Source organism: Molothrus aeneus, chromosome 10, assembly GCF_037042795.1.
Source record: "Molothrus aeneus isolate 106 chromosome 10, BPBGC_Maene_1.0, whole genome shotgun sequence".
Lineage (NCBI taxonomy): Eukaryota > Metazoa > Chordata > Aves > Passeriformes > Icteridae > Molothrus > Molothrus aeneus.
In genome coordinates, this window is record NC_089655.1 from 24,854,248 (window position 1) to 24,877,700 (window position 23,453).

At 47.7% G+C, this 23,453-nt stretch overlaps 1 protein-coding gene across 1 annotated transcript in view; it reads right to left on the reverse strand.

The window, feature by feature from the left end:
* Window positions 1–4,220: 4,220 nt before the first annotated feature.
* MME (membrane metalloendopeptidase) overlaps window positions 4,221–23,453 on the reverse strand; it is a 31,978-nt gene continuing 12,745 nt past the window's right edge. The window contains exons 9-22 of the mRNA XM_066556651.1: window positions 23,221–23,322; window positions 21,535–21,671; window positions 21,346–21,439; window positions 20,520–20,648; window positions 19,023–19,121; window positions 18,446–18,526; window positions 18,098–18,201; window positions 17,865–17,923; window positions 12,054–12,173; window positions 11,677–11,810; window positions 10,678–10,743; window positions 8,510–8,605; window positions 8,030–8,106; window positions 4,221–5,563 (exon numbers count right to left, since the gene is read on the reverse strand). Coding sequence (XP_066412748.1) covers window positions 5,464–5,563; window positions 8,030–8,106; window positions 8,510–8,605; window positions 10,678–10,743; window positions 11,677–11,810; window positions 12,054–12,173; window positions 17,865–17,923; window positions 18,098–18,201; window positions 18,446–18,526; window positions 19,023–19,121; window positions 20,520–20,648; window positions 21,346–21,439; window positions 21,535–21,671; window positions 23,221–23,322 — 1,398 coding nt within the window. The 3' untranslated portion in view covers window positions 4,221–5,463. The remainder of the gene's footprint in view (window positions 5,564–8,029; window positions 8,107–8,509; window positions 8,606–10,677; window positions 10,744–11,676; window positions 11,811–12,053; window positions 12,174–17,864; window positions 17,924–18,097; window positions 18,202–18,445; window positions 18,527–19,022; window positions 19,122–20,519; window positions 20,649–21,345; window positions 21,440–21,534; window positions 21,672–23,220; window positions 23,323–23,453) is intronic.

Below are 23,453 nucleotides of genomic sequence, written 5' to 3' on the forward strand. Positions count from 1 at the left end.
ACCCTGCAGTGACAGCAGTGTCACACACAGCCTCCCCTGCCCTACGTGGCACTGCCACCCTTTTAAATGCTATTTTCTGTGTCTTACAGGTGAGAAGAACCTACAGTGAAGTTGATGAGAAGAACACAGAACTTGTTTAGATTTCTAATGACTAAAATACATATAAAATGAATTATTTTTAATATCAGCCATGTAAATGTTGTGCACACTTTTTATCCATTAGGAAGAATCACCAAACCAATTTCCCTGTTCTCAGATTATTTGCAATTTAGGGAGTGGTTTTTGCAATCCCGTGGTAGGTCAGATCCCACCTGCTTGCTGAACAGCAAATTAAAACAGCTGCTACCAGCTAAGGATCTTCAAGCTTGGTAGAAACAGGCAAGGGTTAATTTCTCATGGGGCCTGGGCAAGTATTTTTAGCCTTATTATGGGGAAAATCTCTTGGACTCTATTGTTATGAAACAGGAACATTGCATGTCCTTGGAAAAGAAAACCCCAGGCTCAGTGAGGGCTGGGAGGGTTGTGCAGCTGAGTGTGTCTGAACCTCGGGCTCACCAGGGCCCTCAGTGCCCTGTGCTGGGGGTTTGCCTTCTTAATTAGAATTGGAGATAATTATACTCCCCCAGTCAATAAGAAGCCACGTGAACTTGCAGTGACTTCGCCATTTAAATCACAACTGAGCATCAGATCACTGCATTTTCACTGACAGCTCGGGGCTTTTGAGCATGAAGAGTTTTCTACTGAAGAACCGCAGTTCTGAGAAGATGAAATCATTAATAATTCAGTCCCCAGTTAAAGCAGAGAATTGATTGTGAGAGGCATGTCTGGAAGATCCCAGCAAGATGCATGTTTAAGGGAATGTGAAAAAACTCTTAACAACCCCTGATGGGGTTAAATAGAGAAAGAAACTAAATTTTTCACTCCTGCTCACATAATTTGTGTAATTTTGAGAATGTGAGGAAGGCACATCAGTCAGACATCCTGTCTCCATCTGTGGGCACTGTCTGCTGAGCTTTGGGAATGGAAACACAAATAGATTTGGCCGTGGTGCAGCCACGAACATTCCTGGGCCACTCCAGCGGTCAGCGGCAGCCCTGAAGTGTGACATTCCATTTGGGAATTGCCTTAGCACCGGGTTTCTGCCCCTGGGAAGGAGCAGAGGGCACAGGGGGTCCAGTCTCATCAGCTGTCCTGAGAGAGGGGATAAACGCTGGAGATTGCCATGGCTGCAGGGCTGCCGTGCCCTGTGACACCTGAGCAGCACCTCGGGGTCCCTGCAGGTGGGAGCGTCCCCCTCCTCCCTCAGGGGGCTGGCTGAGCCCGGAGCCCACCCTGGCACACACCCCAGGGTCTCCCCTTCCATTCCTGGGTGTCTGAGCCCACCCTGGCACACACCCCAGGGTCTCACCTTCCATTCCTGGGTGTCTGAGCCCACCCTGGCACACACCCCAGGGTCTCACCTTCCATTCCTCGGTGTCTGAGCCCACCCTGGCACACACCCCAGGGTCTCACCTTCCATTCCTGGGTGTCTGAGCCCACCCTGGCACACACCCCAGGGTCTCACCTTCCATTCCTCGGTGTCTGAGCCCACCCAGCCTGATCCAGCTGTGGCTCCACAGTGACCACGTCCGTGTTTTCACAACTCACTTCATTTACCAGGCACAGAGGGAAACAGTTCTGAGAGGGCCCGCTGGCCCAAACTGCTCTTTGGGTATCCCACAGCGCTGGAAATCAAATGTTTCCAATTAAAATGTTACAGAGATAAAATGTAAACACTGCAATCTGGTTTAGCTTTACCTGATTTTTGAGATCTGATTTGGCAGAGCAAACCAAAATAACTTTCTAGGCTGGCGTCAATATCATCGAGCTGACTTGCTGTATACAAAGAAGGAGTTCCTGCCAGTTTTATGGGGTAATAAAGAGAGGATTATTCCAAGAAAATATGCATCCCCCACGCTGCTGGAAGATCACTGAGCACTCTGCAGTGACCTTTTGTAACCACCTTCACACAGCCCACTCGGGCGTCTGCTCATGGTGCAGCTGTACAGCGTGAAGCTCTCCTTACATGCGGGGGTAAAAGGGGGAGCAAAAGGTTTGGGGTTTTTAGTTCCTGAAAAATAAAACGAGTGCTTGAGAGCCAGGTTCTTTTCTCTCAGAGAAGTGCTGGTGATTGAGGGGAAAAAAGCCATGCACATTCAGATTTATTTCAAAATGCTGGTGCTACACTATTGAAGTGAGGTGATAACTCAGTGCCAGGCCACCACAGTATTGTTACAGAAGGATGCCAAGCTTGCCCCACAAACGCTTCCTGGCTTCTCTGTTTCCCCTGAACAGCTCTTGGAATAAATGAAGTAAGGAGGAGTGTCTGTCCCCCCGCAGTGTCCTGGGATGTGGCATTCTGGAAACCTCCAGGCTCATGTTTATTTTCTTTCAGTGCTCATAATCCCATTTAAAGGTGTTGGTGTACACAGAGCATGACTGGTGCAGAGCAGAGCCCTGGGGATAACACCTGCCTGTGAAGCAGAGTTTGGGTGGGACAGGGGTAACACCTGCCTGTGAACCAGTTTGGGTGGGACATTCCCAGCCCCACGCCAAGCACAGCGGCTCCAGGGCTCTTTGCCCGCCTGCTGTGTCCCTCCTGCCCCAGAGGCTGCCCCCCGCCCAGGGAAGAGGTTCACCTGCTCCCGGCTGCTGCCCCGCAGCGCCTCACACACCTGGGCTCCCCTGTGCCCGCGTGACCCCGCCATGGCCCAAACCTCCCCGCGGGGCTGAGGGCCCTGCCTTGCTCTGGGTAGAAGCGCAAAGGGAACAGCGCGCGGCGGGTCCCGGGGCGGGGGCGCCAGGTGCGCTCCATGGGGCCGCTGCCTCACCTGCCCCCGCCCTCAGGAGCCCCTCGGAGCCGCTGCGCTGTGAGCGCCGAGCCCCGGGACCCCCGGCCCCGCTCCGTGTGAGCCCCGGGACCCCCGGCCCCGCTCCGTGTGAGCGCCGAGCCCCGGGACCCCCGGCCCCGGTCTGTGTGAGCCCCGGGACCCCAGCCCCGCTCTGCTGTGAGCCCCGAGCCCCGGGACCCCAGTCCCGCTCTGCTGTGAGCCCCGAGCCCCGGGACCCCAGCCCCGCTCTGCTGTGAGCGCCGAGCCCCGGGACCCCAGCCCCGCTCTGCTGTGAGCGCCGAGCCCCGGGACCCCAGCCCCGCTCTGCTGTGAGCGCCGAGCCCCGGGACCCCCGGCCCCGGTCTGTGTGAGCCCCGGGACCCCAGCCCCGCTCTGCTGTGAGCCCCGGGACCCCAGCCCCGCTCTGCTGTGAGCCCCGAGCCCCGGGACCCCAGCCCCGCTCTGCTGTGAGCGCCGAGCCCCGGGACCCCCGGCCCCGGTCTGTGTGAGCGCCGAGCCCCGGGACCCCCGGCCCCGCTCTGCTGTGAGCCCCGGGACCCCAGCCCCGCTCTGCTGTGAGGGCCGAGCCCCGAGACCCCCGGCCCCGCTCTGCTGTGAGCGCCGAGCCCCGGGACCCCCGGCCCCGCTCTGCTGTGAGCGCCGAGCCCCGGGACCCCCGGCCCCGCTCCGTGTGAGCCCCGGGACCCCCGGCCCCGCTCTGCTGTGAGCGCCGAGCCCCGGGACCCCCGGCCCCGCTCTGCTGTGAGCGCCGAGCCCCGGGACCCCCGGCCCCGCTCTGCTGTGAGCGCCGAGCCCCGCACCTGCGGGCACCTGGAGCCCCGCACGGCACGGCCCGCGGCGGGCATGGCTCCGGCAGGAACCCCGGCTCAGGAAAGAATCCCGGCTCACGGAAGAGCCCCGGCTCAGGTAGGAGCCCCGGGCGGGGTCAGCGGCGGGTGGGGCCCTCAGAGCCGCCCGGGCCCGCGGGCCCAGCGCAGGTGAGGGCGCTCCCTCACCTGTGCAGGGCCCGCCTGGCTCCGCTCTCCGTCTCCAGCTCCCTCCGAGCCCCGGAGGCTTTTCGTGGTCCTTGTTCTGCGCAAAGCTGTGCGGAGCGTTGGGTCCTGTGTGAAATGATGGTTTCTGTGTGAAAACAGAGGCGCTCTGGGTTTCTCCTCTCTGTAACAGGCTCGCTCCGGTGCAAAGCCGGGCCTGGGGGCTGCGGGAGGGATTTGTTGTCGTGGTCTGTGTTTTCTGACTGTGAGGCTCGGGGGCAAGCACGGGCATCTATTTGCAGAGAATTTGTGTTTTCATAATTCCTATGAAGAACACGCACTGCATTTGGCTCATAATTTCAGTTTATTATCAAAATGTTTTGATCAGATGACAAACTCAGCTAAAAGGACATAGGTTTTTAAATAGACCTATTGTAGCAGTCATCTGAGGTATCTGGTACTTGGTTTGCGAATGTCTTTGCTTTGATAAACAAAGCAGTAAGTTCCTTTGCAATCTGCATGAGGATGTGTAATACATATCATTGCAGATTTAAAGCCTTTTACCCTCTTACTTAAAGCTCCTTCAGACTCTTGCAATCAGCTGTGCAGCTTTGCACATGTGAGGACTGACACTGATCAGAACACGTACAAGTGATGTGCAGGATCAGAGCCTAAGCACTGACAGTCAGCCTGAAAACTCCCATGTTTGTGCCCTCCATTGGAGAACTCAGTTTTGTAGGCTTTATCTTATTGCCCGATACCATGCTTTAGTCCAATTTCCCAGTTCTATGCAGCCATTGATAAAATATGTTACAATACTTCAAGTCAAAAGTGTAGCTCAAGATTTAAATATAAAAACTATGATTTATACATTACTAGAAACTTTAAAAAAGAGCGACTTTAGAGAAAGCAAGATAAAGCTTAGAAAATGGTGAAAGGGTCTTTGATCACAATCTTACAGATTATAGGTACAGAAATTAATAAATTACCTCTGATTTCATTTGGGCTGGAAAGCTGTAAATTAACTGTTCTAAATAGAGACTTCAGGTAATACACGCTGGAGTAATTAGTGAGAAGTTACTGAAGTACAGCAGGTCTTTGGACTCCTCTTGTATAAATGGTTTCAAGTACAAATGAAAACATTTGGTAGAACAGATTTTCTGCAACAGCAGAGGGTACAGAGTCTGACACTGGGATATGAACTGCTGTCTCTCTGTCGTGTTATGGTGGCTAAAATGTGTGTTACTGAGCACTTCCATCCTGCCCTGGTCAGAAATCTGCATTCACCCACCCGGGGAGATCATGGGCCATACTTTGCCATTTCAAAAGGACTCCCTCCCACTGGCTGTGGGCAGGCTTACAGCTGCAGGTGTGCACTGCCAGGTGGGTCAGGTCCTGCGGGCTCTGGGGGGAAGCAGCCGGGCAGCCACGGCGCCCTCCCTGCTGCCACGGCGATGATTTGGGGTTTGCACGTTTACCAAGGATTACAGCCATGTCTCCAGCACATTCCACTCAGCTTTCTTCCCTCCTCCCCCTCTCAAAATCAGCTGGAAAGGTCTCTTTTCCTGGAAAGCTCCTTGAGATGTGAGGTTTGCAGTCCGTCACCAGACACGGCACTTCTTGGCAGGGTCCATGTTGTCTCTCGTGGTGCATGAAAAGGCTTCTGAAAACTCTGGGGAGTTCTGCAGTGACCCCAGGACCCTTTAAAAAGAAATCAACATGCCTGGGTTTGAAACAAACAACATGACCCGTATTTTGTAACTTGTTTTTGTTGTGTCACCTCAGTGTAGTGTGGGGAACGCCCTGCTGTTGGGCTCTGACTTGCTTCATCTCACCTCAAGGGCTGGCTGTGTTTTCTCCTTCAGTTTGTCTTGCCCCTATTGCAACCCAGAAATACAGGACCCGTCCCCTCCTCATGGCTGGCTCTCATGAGCCAGTTCTTTCCCCCAGAACAGCTTTCTCACTTGTCAGTAGTTTTCACTGAGGGCTTTTTCAGCTCCATTTTGCTGACAAGTGTCTTGGTGAAGGGAAAACAAGACCCTGAGGTCAAGGGCTGTGGCGGTAACTCATCTCTGAATGTTCATTTACATTTTTACACCAACCAGGTTTTAACTGAGATCATGCTGCTCCTCTGGGCGTTCTGCACAGATTTTCCAGTGAATGAGTTTTCTGGCAAAAAATCTCATACAAACAATGGCTTTCAACTCAACATGGGGAGTGAGTATGAGGCCATTCCAGCTAAGGCTGAATTTACATGTGTAATTGTGAACACGTGTGAATAGATCTGCTAAGAGTCACTTGTTCCTTCAGGATTGGGAACACAGCAGCACATACCTATGCAGGGAAACGGCTCAAATACAGATACTGATGGACATTGATTGTGGCCCAGAAGTTCTTTAAAGAACTGTTTCTTTGAGTAATTCATGATTATTCTGAGATTTGTGTTCATCATCAGAACCAGGGTGTGCCCACAGAAGCTGAGGTGAAGTTCAGCAGTGACACCTGCAATACTTCAGCTGTTCTAGAAGGCCAAAAGTGACTCCCTGGTCTTGGGAGCCAGCAGTGGAACAGGAGGAGATGGCACAGAAAAAGGGTTATCAGAAACCTCATGCATTTTGATGATCTAGCTGTGCTTCAGTGCTCCAATGAACAAGGACTGCTAAAATGGGATGCACTGCAATTAACAATTACTATGAGGAGCTGCCTGTTCCACTTGCAGGGAGAAGCAGCCCCCAGCCAGTGTAGCAGGTACTGAAAAGGCTCATTGCACTCCCCAGATAATAATCAAAAGAGGCACCTGGGGAGCCTCCGTGACGCTTCTGTAGTATCTTCTTAGGTGTTAATTTTGTGGGTATGTCTCATGAAATGTTTTCTCTTTTAGAGCTCTTAGGGGGCCTCATCCTGTAACTGACTGCCCACTCTGAGGATGTTGTCAGGTTTCTCATGAACACTTGTATCCCTGCATGTCCAGTTTATGCCTGTCCTACCGAGGTACAGAGAGCACAGCACGATGTAACGTGTCCAGGGTACACACAAACACAGCTTGTTGCACTGGCATGCTGAACCAGCCGGCTTCAAAGGCCTTGTACCTCGGCCAGATCAGATGTGCTGAGGTTCTGAAGGGCCTCTGGAGCCTCATTAGCACTGAGAGCAGACAGGAATGGCTGCAGGAGCTGGTGCACAAAGTGCCTCTGGGAGAGATCTCAGATAGCACAACCCACCCACAGGGAAGCACCAGGAACAGCGAGGAACAGTCGCTGCTTTCACTGAATATCCCAGCGTGGGGGGTAAACAGGGCCTGCTGGAAAGCCCTTGGAAGAAAGACACTGGAATTAATGCAGTGGATTGTATCAGCACAGAGCTTGGCTGTGGTGGACGTGGAGCCTGGAGGTGGCTCAGCCTCCCAGCAGATGCTGTGATGGCTGCACTGCCACTGATAGCTGGCACGGGACCAGGCAGGTTTATCAGAGCACATTGGTGCTGCTGATGAGTGGGCTGCTCTGACTTCAGAGAAAAAGAAAAGATCCTAGTCTGGCCTGAGCAGCCACGTCTCCTGCATGGCTCCACTGAACTGAGCCCAGCTGATCTTGGGAAGGCTGGCTGGGCACACCAGGCACAGAATGCACATCCCTGTTGTGCCACAGCAAAGGGCTTGTGAGGAGGGAGGGCAGTGATTTCCCACTGACTCTAGCCAAGACTCCAGGGGAGGATGAAAGTTCGTCAGTGCTGTTGGTGTACAAGAACCCTACCAGGAGCTATTGTGGGAGCTGGGATTTGTGGATGAGCCCTGGATCCCAGACACAGTCCCTGGGACTCTGCATAACAGTCACACAGTGGCAGCCAGGTGATGCTGTGTGTCCTGGGGGGGAGGCTGTTCAAAGCTGCTCCATAGCGTGGACAGAATTAAGCTGGATCTTCTCAAGGATGAGACAATGATCCCACATCCTTCCTTTGCCTGTGGAGCTGCCTGGGAAGGGCTGTGCCCGTCTGGGCAGTGCTGGAAGGGACAGAGAGAGCCCAGCCCTCCTCCAGTGAGCTCTGCCTGTGGTGTGTGCATGCTAAAGCTCCCTGGGAAGGGCAGCCCAGCCCTGGGCAGGGTCTCCTCAGTTCCCCCACTAAGATCCCAGGCTGCAGAGGTGTCACACCTCAGGTGTTGGCTCTGCTGACCTGAATCTGCCTGGGCTGTGCACGTCTGTCTTGATGGAGTTCACTGCATATTCTGGTCTGTACGTGCCACACCACACCTGCACAGGAAACAGAGAAAAGCATCGTTAGCCTGAGATTGTACAGGAAGAGACCTGCTGTTATTTAACTGTGAAATACCTGATGTTCATGAGAATGAATTCCACATCAGAACACAGAGAAAAAAGGGTGTATTTTGTTAAAAAAGTATGTCTCTGTCCTCAGACAAAGGCACTTGGGCACAAGGCACTTCCTACCAGGCTTACCAGTGGCTGAATTAATTCCTTTGGGGAAGATAAAAATCAGCTAACAAGACTTTATTTTCACTGCTTTGCAGTGAACACTGCTCAGCCCTGCAGCTCTGCCAGCTCTTAGTTAGCCCACGGGAGTCAGCCTGTTCTGACTTGCTGTTAAGCTCTAATGTCAAGTGGTTTTCAAAGCCCTCAGGCCAGAAGTAAAGGATACCTGTGCAAAGTTCAGAAAAAACAGCTGTTTGTGGTTCATGTCGAGACCAGGAAGGAGTTTTTCTTTTCCGTGTTTTCTCTCAAAGTTTTCATAAGCCTGTAGAATGGAGTGAGTAGAAATGTTACCACTTCCAGCATTTTCCCAGTCAAAATGAAATGATGGCAAGGAGGAACATGGATTCTTTGACATAATTAATCATTGCCTCCCTTGGCCATCCATCCCACATGTGCCACCTTGAAGCAGAAGACAACAGGGCCATTTCTCAGTACTGTGCTATCAATTATCTAATGCTGCACTATGAAAATGAGATTTTTCCCACTCGTTTTTGGGGTTTGGTTTTTTTTAAAGGGAATTGCAGAAAGGTTTAAAACCTTGCCACAGTAAGAGCAGCTGCTTTCATGTTTCTAATGGAGACGTGTCAAATGTGGATGTGTTGTTAGTGTCTCATCCCTGATGAAAGATGCTGCAGAAATGTTCTGCCTGCAGTCAGTGCCAAAGCAACGCGCGAGTAAAGCCAATCAACTGCCCAAGCACAGCTGAGGGATGAGCAGATAGCAGGTCCATGGAAAAGGCTCTGGAAGTTTCCATGGATAACAGCTGAACGAGAGCCAACAGTGCCACAGCCCTGCAAAAGAGGCCAGTGTTGTACTGGGATGTGTAAACAGGAGTGGCTTATATGAAATACATGAAGTAATCCTTCTACTCCACTCGGCGCTGGCCAGGGCTCAGCTGGAGTGCTCTGTCCACTTTTGGGCACTGCCCTTCAGGAAAGATGTGGACCAACTGGAGAGAGTCCAGAAGAAAGCAGCAAGAATGAGCAGAGGTCCAGCAAACATGACCTATGAGGAAAGATTGAAAGAATTGGGTTTGTTTAGTCTAAAGGAGAGGAGTCTGGGCCTTGAAGCATGTAAGTCTTCAAATATGTGAAAGGTCACAGGAGAGAAAGGAGCAGATTGTTGTGTTTGCCCTGTTGGAGGCACTGGGAGCGCCACGAGGAGGCAGCAGGAATGCTCCTCTGGGAGACTGAAGGATGCAGAAGGGGTTGACTCCACCTGCATGGAGAGGGGGTGTGATACTGACCTCTCAAGATTCCTTCTGGACCTTTTTTTACTGTTTATATGATGTCAAAATAATTTTTAATACTTCTGACCTAATTTTTCTGGCTACTCCCATTCCTTTCAGAAAGTGTATCCCCTTTCATGGCTTTGTACTTTGCACAAATATTCCAGTAACCAAAGATCAGACTAATCTAATAAGCCTGATGCCTCTTTTAGGCTTCCAAACCATTCCTTAAACTCTCATTAATAATTGTGCTTGCCCTCAAACATGTCCATTTCCAGTGAGAGCTGGAGAAGCGTGAGCTGGCCCGTGCATCCAGAGGCTCTTTGTTGGGCAGTGACAGCACTCAGCTGTCAAGTTTGGGTGTTCTGCCACAGAAGGTGTTCAGGGAGGGAGAAGGAGGATGACGCTGCTGAGGCTTGCAGCCATCAGATCTGTGAATAACAAGGAAAGCTGACAGAGAAGCTGGCTGGCTGCTCTCTTGCAGACCACGCTCACTAAAAGAACCTGAGTCTCTCTGACTGCCAGTCTCAATGGTGGCCAACCTAGGGAGTCCAGCAGCTGCTTGAGGAAGAGAAGGAAAGCAGAGCCAGAAAGCATCCAGCTCCTCTGGAGGGCTTCGTGCAGGGAGTCCAGTGTCTCTGGCATCTTGGGATACCAGGACAGAGGGCCCAAGTCACCTGAGCAAGATGAACAGCAAAGTGTTTATGTCTATGGGTCAGAAGAAAGTCATCCTGCCCCTCCTTCCTGGCACGAAAAGCCTGGTGAAAAAGGGAGCCAGAGGCACACAGCTGCTGGTATCAGCACTTTCTTTAGGTCATGGTCCAAGTGTCAGCCAGTGAATGTTTCCATTCCTCACATTCCTTATTCACAAAGGAAAGAAAAATTGAGAAAGAATTTCCTAGGAACAGGTAATCTGTAGCCTGACATGATTAACAGGGTGAGAGAAGTACCACAGCTGGCCTGTAGCCTTAATGCAGGCCTTGATGGCACAGTAGGTCTGGTCCTGTCCCTAACACAGAAGTTGTGTTTCTTCTTCCAAGGCTCTGAAACTGACTTTCCTAATCTCTGATAGTTTCAGCTAAAATAGAGAAATTAATATTTCTTACCTTGTATGCTTGTCTCACACCCCCATTATCAGCAATGTTTTCTCCTAGTGTGTTGATTCCACTCAGCTGTAAAATAGGAAGGAAAAGTATTGGTTTCAAAAAAAAAAAGCTCATCTAGGACCTGTAACACCAAACTTTGTGCATTTCCCAGTTTCTAAAGGCAAGAATTACCTTAAAATCTGAAGGTTTAGCAGAAGATTATGTTAAAATCTCTGAAAAGTCTTTATGTCCCTTGTCTCAAAATCCATGTTTTGAGATACTATTTTTTTTCTAATCCTCTTCCTTCCCCTCCAGGCAACTTTCTCAGCTCTGTATCTCTTACCCAGATTTTCTGCTACTTAGTCATTGCTCATTTATTCTTCCTCTTTTCTCCTTGTCTTTAACCCTCAGTTTCTTACCACAGTTCCAGTTAGAGGAAGTGGACAGAATCTGTAGTCTGTAGAACAAGTTAAAATTCAAACTCCAAACTGCTGAAATTGTCTGTTAACAGACATCAGCAAACCTGCTAGAAGGTATTTTTCTGTATAGTAGGCAAATTCAGTAGCTTTGTGGTAGCCAGACAAGTAGAAGATCTCTATTTAGCAGGTATTCCTAAGTCAGTCAAATAGCACCAAAGATGATGAAGCTTTGATAATGGGAAACATCTAATTCTATTTTTAAAAAATACTTATTTTAAGATTTAGTCCATCATATTGATTAATGATAGTAAAAGCTGCAAAATCTAGAATCATCATTTGATTGAATTTAATGTGTGAATAAAAGGGCAGCAAAACACGCTGAAATTTTCTTCTCTATTTTTACTGGCCTGTCTCTGAGTTCCCACACTTCAGCACATGTTTTGGGACAACCTCAGGGCAGGGAGTTTTATCTTTGCCCTGTCCTGTGTGATGGAATATACTGTCAGGCTGTGAGAAGGCAGCCAGTGGAACTGAGAGGAATAACTCCCTGTGCCCTCCACGCAGCTCTGTGAGCAGTGCTGCCTCCCCACACAGGACCTACGTTCTGTCCACCTGCCAGGTCCCACGAGAAGTTCCCATACTGGTACACCATGCACTGGGACAGCTCCTTGAAATTCCGTGCTGATTCTTCACTCCACCAGTCCACGAGGTCTCCGTTCTCATTAAAATTCCTGCCTGGAGCAGTGAGTTAAACAGAATTATTTATACAAGAAAAGAGGGTTTGGTGCAGCGGGGAGGGGAGCGAGCAAGGCTTTGGGCTGTGCTCTTGGGAGAGCAATGCTGTAATGCCTCAGAAACCCAGGCTCCATGCTACACGTGGGGATTCAGCTCCCTGTTAGGTGCTCCTGGAAGGACTGAGCCCTGGAGCATGGCAGGCACCCTGAGCTCTGCGATTTGGCCAGGCAGCCCGGGCCTCACCGTTGTCGTCGAAGCCGTGCGTGATCTCGTGCCCGATCACCATCCCGATGCCGCCGTAGTTCAGGGATCTGGGCTGGGAGGCACTGAAGAAAGGGGGCTGCAAAATGCCCGCAGGGAACACTGGAAAGGGAGCACAGTTAACACTGGAAAGGGAGCACAGTTAGCACGGAAAAGGGAGCACAGTTAACACGGAAAAGGGAGCACAGGTAACACTGGAAAGGGAGCACAGTTAACATGGAAAAGGGAGCACAGTTAACACGGAAAAGGGAGCACAGTTAACACTGGAAAGGGAGCACAGTTAACACTGGAAAGGGAGCACAGTTAACACGGAAAAGGGAGCACAGTTAACATGGAAAAGGAGCACAGGTAACACTGGAAAGGGAGCACAGTTAACACTGGAAAGGGAGCACAGTTAACACTGGAAAGGGAGCACAGTTAACATGGAAAAGGGAGCACAGTTAACACGGAAAAGGGAGCACAGTTAACTCGGAAAAGGGAGCACAGTTAACATGGAAAAGGGAGCACAGTTAACACGGAAAAGGAGCACAGTTAACACGGAAAAGGGAGCACAGTTAACATGGAAAAGGGAGCACAGTTAACACTGGAAAGGGAGCACAGTTAACACTGGAAAGGGAGCACAGTTAACTCGGAAAAGGGAGCACAGTTAACATGGAAAAGGGAGCACAGTTAACATGGAAAAGGAGCACAGTTAACATGGAAAAGGAACACAGTTAACACGGAAAAGGGAGCACAGTTAACATGGAAAAGGGAGCACAGTTAACATGGAAAAGGGAGCACAGTTAACATGGAAAAGGGAGCACAGTTAACACTGGAAAGGGAGCACAGTTAACATGGAAAAGGAACACAGTTAGCACGGAAAAGGGAGCACAGTTAGCACGGAAAAGGGAGCACAGTTAACACTGGAAAGGGAGCACAGTTAACATGGAAAAGGGAGCACAGTTAACATGGAAAAGGGAGCACAGTTAACATGGAAAAGGGAGCACAGTTAGCACGGAAAAGGGAGCACAGTTAACACTGGAAAGGGAGCACAGTTAACTCGGAAAAGGGAGCACAGTTAACATGGAAAAGGGAGCACAGTTAACACGGAAAAGGAGCACAGTTAACACGGAAAAGGGAGCACAGTTAACATGGAAAAGGGAGCACAGTTAACACTGGAAAGGGAGCACAGTTAACACGGAAAAGGAACACAGTTAACACAGAAAAGGGAGCACAGTTAACACTGGAAAGGGAGCACAGTTAACATGGAAAAGGAACACAGTTAACACGGAAAAGGGAGCACAGTTAACATGGAAAAGGGAGCACAGTTAACATGGAAAAGGAACACAGTTAGCACGGAAAAGGGAGCACAGTTAGCACGGAAAAGGGAGCACAGTTAACACTGGAAAGGGAGCACAGTTAACACGGAAAAGGGAGCACAGTTAACATGGAAAAGGAACACAGTTAGCACGGAAAAGGGAGCACAGTTAACACGGAAAAGGAACACAGTTAACATGGAAAAGGGAGCACAGTTAACACTGGAAAGGGAGCACAGTTAACACGGAAAAGGGAGCACAGTTAACACGGAAAAGGGAGCACAGTTAACATGGAAAAGGGAGCACAGTTAACATGGAAAAGGGAGCACAGTTAACATGGAAAAGGAACACAGTTAACACAGAAAAGGGAGCACAGTTAACACTGGAAAGGGAGCACAGTTAACATGGAAAAGGGAGCACAGTTAACATGGAAAAGGGAGCACAGTTAACACTGGAAAGGGAGCACAGTTAACACTGGAAAGGGAGCACAGTTAACATGGAAAAGGGAGCACAGTTAACATGGAAAAGGGAGCACAGTTAACATGGAAAAGGAACACAGTTAACATGGAAAAGGGAGCACAGTTAACTCGGAAAAGGGAGCACAGTTAACACGGAAAAGGGAGCACAGTTAACACTGAAAAGGAACACAGTTAACACTGGAAAGGGAGCACAGTTAACACTGGAAAGGGAGCACAGGTAACACGGAAAAGGGAGCACAGTTAACACTGGAAAGGGAGCACAGTTAACATGGAAAAGGGAGCACAGTTAACATGGAAAAGAGAGCACAGTTAACATGGAAAAGGGAGCACAGTTAACACTGGAAAGGGAGCACAGTTAACACGGAAAAGGGAGCACAGTTAACACTGGAAAAGGGAGGACAGCTAACACTGGAAAAGGGAGCACAGTTAACACTGGAAAGGGAGCACAGTTAACATGGAAAAGGGAGCACAGTTAACACGGAAAAGGGAGCACAGTTAACACGGAAAAGGGAGCACAGTTAACACTGGAAAGGGAGCACAGGTAACACGGAAAAGGGAGCACAGTTAACACTGAAAAGGGAGCACAGTTAACACTGGAAAGGGAGCACAGTTAACACGGAAAAGGGAGCACAGTTAACACTGGAAAGGGAGCACAGTTAACATGGAAAAGGGAGCACAGTTAACACGGAAAAGGAAGCACAGTTAACTTGGAAAAGGAAGCACAGTTAACACAGAAAAGGGAGCACAGTTAACACTGGAAAGGGAGCACAGTTAACACTGGAAAGGGAGCACAGTTAACACTGGAAAGGGAGCACAGTTAACATGGAAAAGGGAGCACAGTTAACATGGAAAAGGGAGCACAGTTAACACGGAAAAGGAGCACAGTTAACATGGAAAAGGGAGCACAGTTAACTCGGAAAAGGGAGCACAGTTAACATGGAAAAGGGAGCACAGTTAACACGGAAAAGGAGCACAGTTAACACGGAAAAGGGAGCACAGTTAACATGGAAAAGGGAGCACAGTTAACATGGAAAAGGAAGCACAGTTAACACGGAAAAGGGAGCACAGTTAACATGGAAAAGGGAGCACAGTTAACACGGAAAAGGAGCACAGTTAACACTGGAAAAGGGAGGACAGTTAACACTGGAAAGGGAGCACAGTTAACACTGGAAAAGGGAGCACAGTTAACATGGAAAAGGGAGCACAGTTAACACGGAAAAGGGAGCACAGTTAACACTGGAAAGGGAGCACAGTTAACACTGGAAAAGGGAGCACAGTTAACATGGAAAAGGAAGCACAGTTAACACTGGAAAGGGAGCACAGTTAACATGGAAAAGGGAGGACAGCTAACACTGGAAAGGGAGCACAGTTAACATGGAAAAGGGAGCACAGTTAACACTGGAAAGGGAGCACAGTTAACATGGAAAGGGAGCATAGTTAACATGGAAAAGGGAGCACAGTTAACACAGAAAAGGGAGCACAGTTAACATGGAAAAGGAAGCACAGTTAACACGGAAAAGGGAGCACAGTTAACATGGAAAAGGGAGCACAGTTAACACGGAAAAGGGAGCACAGTTAACACGGAAAAGGGAGCACAGTTAACACTGGAAAGGGAGCAGAGTTAACATGGAAAAGGGAGCACAGTTAACATGGAAAAGGGAGTACAGTTAACACGGAAAAGGGAGCACAGCACAGTCAAGGCCCTGCCCGGTCACCCTGCAGGGACAGTGGGGCCAGGCCACTGTTATTGGCTTCAACCCAAACCACCCTGTTCCCTGGGATCTCCCAGCAGCAACAAGTGCCTGACACGTGGGAATGCTGTAGGACAGGAGAAACAGAGCAGCAGGACCACCCCCCCCTCTTCAGACACTTCCAAAACCACGACCAGCTTTTGCTTTGTTACGCTTTTGCTCTGCAGGAAAAAGCAGTTTGTTCCAATTTACATCACTTAGCATTCACAGACTTCAGTCTCATCATTAAACAAACCTCACAACATTGTGAGAAGTGGGAGGGTGTCCCCCCAGAAGAATAGATTATTTGATCATTCCATCACAAATCAATCTCAGAGACAGGAATTTATTCTTCCCTTGAAAATACAAGTAACTCCCACTGGAATCAATAAAAATAGGCCAAGCTGTCAATAAAAGAACTGGAACAAAGCAGTTCCATTTACCCACTTCTCTGCTCATTTTTCTAGGCTTCTTCTACAAAACAATTCATTTAGAAAGAAACCATGTTGCAATTCTGATCTTTTTATAAATTAAGAGTAATAAAATACTATAAAATATTCAGTTCTACTTAGTATCTTGAAGGCCTTTTCCTGTCTCCCTGCTGCCTCTGCAATATGAAGTTTTGATTCTCCCTGGGAAGGAGGTGGATGTAGCTCTACACAACTTAAACAGACAGAATTGGGTGACAATTCTCACACAGCAGAAGAAAGAAGATTGATGCTTCTTGCATTTCAGTATAAATCCAGTTCAGTTCTAGGGCTTTCTTTCAGGACAAGAAAGAGCCATGGGAAAACCAGAAAATAACAAAGAGGTTCAAAATCAGCCAGTTGTGCTGTGTGTCCAAGCTGGTGTCACAGCAGCCCCAGTGCAGTGCTAGTTTGCTGTGGAATGACTGTCCCATTTCAATCTGCTATCAGGGAGCACAGTGATGGTGTCTGCAGTGAGAGGAGCCACCTCTGGAGCTGCTGCCACAGCAATCCCAGTGCTAGTTTGCTGTGGAATGACTGTCCCATTTCAATCTGCTATCAGGGAGCACAGTGATGGTGTCAGCAGTGAGAGGAGCCACCTCTGGCTCCTCTAGCACAATCCAATGCTAGTTTGCTGTGGAATGACTGTCCCATTTCAATCTGCTATCAGGGAGCACAGTGATGGTGTCAGCAGTGAGAGGAGCCACCTCTGGCTCCTCTAGCACAATCCCAGTGCTAGTTTGCTGTGGAATGGCTGTCCCACTGTTCTATCTGCTATCAGGGAGCACAGATGGTGTCAGCAGCGTGGGGAGCCACCTCTGGAGCTGCTGCCTGTGGAAGCTCTGCCCCAGGACAGGGACGGGGCTGTGCAGCCTCAGCCAGGTGCTCCTGGGGAGCACACCAGGGCTGCCGGGTGCAGCTCAGCTCAGCTGCTCTTTGGGAGCTCAGTGGGTTCCTCGTGGTGTGAACCGCTGATGGAGCAGAGCAGGTCACACCACACCCAGATGGAGCCACAGAGCTCCGGGTTCCCTACACACCATGCACAGAACTGCTCTTTAGAGGGTTTTTGAAGTCTAGTTCTAATTCAGACATCACTCTAAAGATCAGACTGCTTTAATTATCCTGTGCATGCCATAGTTGAAGGATGAGGTAAGAATTTATGACTCACATTAACTGCCAGTCACCAGTTTCAGTCTTCCACATCATGATTCCTTTGCTACAAATTACTGAACAAAGCTATTTTAAACAAAGCCTTCTGGAAGTTTTTGTGTTAACTGTTCAGTCAAGAGCTAAATGCTCACATCAAGAAATAATCTTGTTTCATTTCTGCGCAGAGCCCTGCAGGACAAGGATTTTCCATTTTCTTAGACTTGTTTTCAGGAATTACGGGTGGATCACTGTACCTCAGTGATGGCCTGGAAAGGACACTGCAGTCTGTGACATTTGGATGACTAAAATTTAAACACTATTTGCAGAATGGACGTGACAGAAATATTGAGATGCATAATTAATGTTGTGAAATGTTTCATGACTTGCAAGCCTTGCAGCACTGTGAGGGGGCTGGGATGGCTCACAAGATGAGAAACCTTGGGGCCTCCATGTGGTTCTAATCCTTAGCCAGAATGGACAGGGCTTTTTATTCCCATGGATGGTTTTGGGTAGTCTGACATGAGGAATCTTTATACTCAAATTTGTTATAACAAGATCGTTTCAGTCCCTCATTTTAAAAGTACATACATACATATATAAAAAATATAATATATTATAAAAAATAAATATAAAAAATAGATAATCTGGGCATCAATAAATAGGTAAACCTTACCTATCTGATTCCTACTTGCTGAATAAAAAGCATTGACAACAGCAGCTCCACTTATCCACCTGGTAACACCAGAAGAATAAATGTTAGTATTTCAATTGTTAATGGCAATGTTAATGATTGCTAGAATAAGCCTAGAAACTGTATAACAGAATCATAGAATATTTGAAGTTGGAAGGTACCTTCTCCTGTGAAAACTGGATAAAAGACTAGACAGAGTATTATTAAATACTTACTCCTCTTTGTCCACCTTTTCTCTAAGCTTTTTCAACCTTTTCTTCTGGGTAAATACTAAATTTTGAATAATGTTTTCAAAGTATTCTTCTTCCTTGTAGTTCAACTAAAAAGAAAGGGAGAAGAGGAGTTAGTGGTGGTGTTACTGATTTGGGATAAAAGACACACGGATCAGGAAAATCTCGTCTTAAGTATGAAGCAATACATTTCTAAGAACATTTTCTCGTGTCACATCCCAGGCTGTCTGGTCACACTCCCCCCTTCCCCCTGCAGCTGGGCACACACAGGCCAGTGGGGCAAGGAAAGCAAATTACCCTTTTCTAATTCCCCTGCCCGTTGTGCAAACTTACCTCCAGGTACTCACTGTTGAGCTTGTTGTCGTCTGTCACGATCTCATCGGGATAACCAATCCTCTCTTTAATTGCTATTGCCTAGGGACAAGGGAATTTGATATCCATAGCAAATCCAGCCATGTTTTTAAATGATAAATTATATAAGAAAGGCAATATGGAAGCCACTGCAGAAACCGTAGGATGTTAATTATATATAGATTTTGTTTAAATTTTTTATTCACTGGAAGCACAAGTTTATGGGTTTTATCCTGTTCCTCCTAATAGCTGGTCAAATCACCAGAAATCATTCCTTCTCGTTTTCAGTATTCTTTTCCTGTAATATTCATTATCTAGCTCCTTAATCACTGATTTGCCTGAAAGGTCTTACTCTTGTATGCAGATTCTTCCTATTTTGTGTGCCTGTCTCCAGAAGCCCCTTCCCTTGGAGTCCTAAACTGCTGTGCCTATATAAGCATAACTATAAATTTGTTGGTATTATAATATAGAAGTTACTGCTTATTTTTTGTCAGGACAAACAATTTAAATACTGATTTTTATAGAACTACACATTACCAATATTTCAGACAGAACTTACTTTTTGTTCTGCTCTCTTTTTGGTCTCTGCATCCATCCAGGGAAGTTCATCTAAGGTTTTTATAAAAACATCACGTATATCTGCAATCATTTCTTCAACCTGGAAAAAACACCAGAATGTTACAAACCCACAGAGTAAGAGGGTGGGCAGTGCAGTTCAGTCATGCAGGGTTACCATAACTGATAGACATTGCCCCACTGGATGTTGTGCATCTGAGGGAATCGTTGTGTTTGTGCCAAGCCCAAAAATGGGTGGTTTCACACCAAGATTCCAGTGGTGATCGCACTCAACTAAGGCTTCACTTCAGGTCCGTTTTCAGGAATTTTCTGTGTGGCTGGAGGTGAACAGAAATAACCAATTGTGCCCAGTGGTGGCAGGATGTGAACTGTGTCACTCTCAGAGCATCAGCGGCTGCTGGTGCCAGCGAGCTCCTGGGATGTGAGGATGGGCTCCTGCACAGCTGCCCATGCACCTGGCTCAGAGAGCAGGCAGGGCTTCTTCCCTCCAGCTGTGCACCTGCAAGCCTCACATTTCACACTGTACTCTGGTAAAAACCTGCATTTTTAAACCTTTGTAATAACCGGTATTGACATTGAAAATCAAGCCCACCTTGATTAAGCTGTAATAGAAAGTGCAACCAAAGCTGTGTCAGGAAGAGCATGGCTATAGGAATGTGCTTTTTGTTGATGGAGGGACAAAACTATTCTTTGTCTTTTTAAAAAGGAAAGAGCTTAGACGTTTCTTTCCTCGATTAGGTGAAAAAGCTACTTTATAGGCTTAAGGGACTTCAAACTTAAGGATAGCTAATTGGATAGAAGCTAAAAAGTCTTGCTTGGGCAATTTATTAGAAAAAGAAGAGAACAAAGAAACTAATTGCTTTTGTGAGGTGTTTTACTAGGAGCAAAAACCTCTTGCACTTGGCTCGGGTTTTTTTTTTGTTTGTTATTTTGCCTTTTATTAAACCTTTTTGTTTCTAACACTGCAACAGAAGCTATCCTGTTATTTTTATGTCTCCAAAGGTAGCTGATCTATCTTAGGTGAGTGATAGACCTCCAAGAGCTTATGAGACCTGGCTTGAGGAGGCTCCTATTATTCATGGTGGTGATGAAGGTACCATCTCCTGTGAAAACTGGATAAAAGCCTAGACAGAGGATAATTAAATACTTAATGCCCCTGATGTAGTGCACTCGTGTCACTACAGGACACCACACGAGCGCTGTTCTCAAGGTGAAACAAGGGAAGTTTATTGTCTGACTCTAACATTTATAGATTTCTAAAAGTGACAGTGGATTGGAGGGTGACAGTGCCACCTCTCCAATGACACTGGACAATCCAACAGTCCATCAAATTTCTTTCTTCCACAAAAGAACGCGAAACAGTGAGTTATTTACAGAAAGTGTGTGAGAAAGCTCGTTACAAGAATGTCGACACCAGAAGGCTTAGAAAATCTTAAAGAATCAGGGCGACACACTCAGGCTGAGGGGCTGAAGGCCTTACCACGTGCTTGCTGTCCCCAGCAAAGGCCTCCTCCACGTAGAGCCGGCCCACGGCGCTCTCCATGTTCCCGTTGACGTAGTTGGCGCAGCGGCGCCACACGGCGCTCTCGGAGGTGGTGCCGTAGAGGGCCTGTGGGACACACAGCAGGGCAAACGGGGCTAAATGGGGCTAAATGGGGCTAAACGGGGCTAAATGGGACTAAACAGGGCTAAACAGGAGACACACAGCAGGCAAACAGGGCTAAACAGGAGCTCCTCCACCTCCCTGCACACACCCAGTCCATACCCGGCCAGGGCACTTAGCTGGACTCACTCTAACAGGAGGATCACTAGGAAAACTCTTTCAAAGGAAGAAGTTCTGCTGTGGGAATACAAAGAACTTCCATGCCCAGTTGCTGAAATTGCTCAGCATTTCCTTAAAAGCACTATGCTGTCAGCAGGATCGAATGACTGGAAACCAAGATTGGGGCCATAATGTTTGCCTCGAATATATTCCCTTGGATGATGAAGAGTTTCTAACAAGTCAGTCAGAACTGTAATGCCTTGCAAATAAATGTGACTCTTCTGATACTAAAATGGGGATTAATTTAGATTCAGAAAAACAAGAGACCAGGTACCAGAGCAGTGCTTTCAAATCCACTCAGCTATCAGGCATAAATCCCATAAATTATAGATACACTCCAGCAGAGGCTCAGCAAACACATCTGGCTTTTGTGTGCAAAATCCAAAATACATTAAATATTTATATCCTACACCTACATAAAAAACTATCTTTTGTGGCTCACAAAAGCCATCATTACAACTTAGGGAGAGGTGAATTTCTGCACCTTACGGAAAGCATTCCTCGTGTCCTTGTAGTCCCGGCTGAGGCTGTTGACAAGATCCATGACAAAGCGCCAGGCCATGTAATTCTGAAGGTCTCTGTTTAACAAAACAACCACAATAAGCTGGTGATGTTTTGAGGCTTTTGAAGTTTTCTGGAAAGAAAATGCAAATACCACACTCAACACACCTACCTGGAGGAGTATTTTAGGAGAACAGACCTGAGGTTGAGCAGGTAGTCAGGGTCATAAACAATGACGTGTTCCGTGTTGTCAACGTTGATTTGCACAGTTGACATGATGGCATTTATGAATTCTGACCAGTTGAACTCCTGGAAAATCAATATGCATTATGATAGGGTTTGATCATAAACAGTTTAAGTATGTTTGCATGACACAGCTGCTCTGCCTTTAGTTTCCCTAATATTTGCACTACTTATAAATGGGGTCATTGTAATAATAGCTAGCCTGAGATCATTTTATAGCTCTAGAAATGTTGTTAACATAGGGGGGTATTTGGCAGAAGGGGTAGAGAAATTGCTTTGATTTCAAACTAACACAATTTTTTTTTAATTTTTAAAGTTTCTGTTCTGCCTATTACTTTAAAAAGTGTTGGTGATTTTTCCCTGCCTGTGTCTTTGGAAAGGTTTATTGGAAGAGGTAATGTCTTCCATCAGACAAGTGGAAGTAGCTGAGGAGAGCAGATAAACTTTCAGGAGCAGTCACTGCAGGTCTGGGAGAGAAGCAGCAAACTCCAGGCTAATCTTGGGAATAATTGCTGTTCTATCCTTAGACATTACAACACTACCAACTCCCATCAAGTGTCTTTTGAGCATTTTGGAATAAATTTAAATTAGTGCTGATCTGCAGCACCCCCCAGGCACTAATAATAACCAGGGCAATGCCACTCCATGACAGGAGTTGTTGTTTTCTGACAGGATGACTGTAATGGTAACCAACTACACCTGTGGGAGACAGTGAATTATGAAACCAATTAAACCAGGCAGGAGGCAACTGTCAGAGAATTAAAGTCAATAAAATTGCAGTGAATATGAAAAAGTGCCAGGACTAACAGTGTTTCATTGCACCTTACTGGCCTCAGAAACCTCAATAAAAGTCATGAGAATAAAAACTGCCCATGTTCAGTACGACATTATGTTCCTGGGGAGACAGAGCTGTGTTAGCAAAGCTTGGGCTGCTTCTCAGCTGCTCTCCGGTGCCATGAGTTAAAGGCTGCCCTCACAAACAGCACATGGCTCCAGGTGAGAGCAGAGCTGACACATCCCGGGGGAGCTGCAGTGGGAGGGATGTGGAGAGCTGCCCTATTTCATGGGCCTGACAGCCTGGGCTCCTTGCTGCTTGCCCTGGGAGCAATAATTACAGAAGCAATACTGGACAAACTGGATTTCTGTTCTGGATCTGCAGCTCTGGATGAACAGAGTGGGGCTGAATATTCACTCAACATCCCTGAAGCAGCTGGTGGCTACAGGCTGGACTCCAGTCCTGGGCCATAAACCCATGAGGATAAGGAACAGGATCAGAGAACCACAGAATGGTTTGGGTTGGAAGGGATCTTAAAGATCATCTGTTTGAACCCCCTGCCATGGGCAGAGACACCTCCCACTGGAAATGGTTTTTTCCTTTGTACTTTTCCATCTTTTTATGTTGAGGCCAATGGGAAGATGCACCTTCAGGTTAGGAGAAGCAGTGGGTACAGAATGTGCATACAGATCAGTGTCATCAGAAGAGCAAGAAGGACTGTGCACATCAGGGATCCTGTTCAATTGCAAATATGTCTTTAACAGAAAAAAATCCAGGCTTCATTGTTTAATCCCATCAGTGATAAATTAGAGGTTAAATACCAGGTTATTGATCACTCACCTTATGATTGATTACCAGTGAGAAGTTCTTTTGGAGTTGTGCCAAGGTCATTTTATTGTACAGCAGAAGTGGATCATTTCTGTCTTCAGATTTTGTTGTTGCCTGCCAGAGTTAATCAGGAGAAGATTACTGAGTGTATTAGTGAGTTCCCCGGAGTTTTGGTTCGCTCAGGGTGCGCTGCTGCCCTGTGTGTTCTTTGTGACCCACAGCACTGCTGGGGAGGCTCAGCCCCA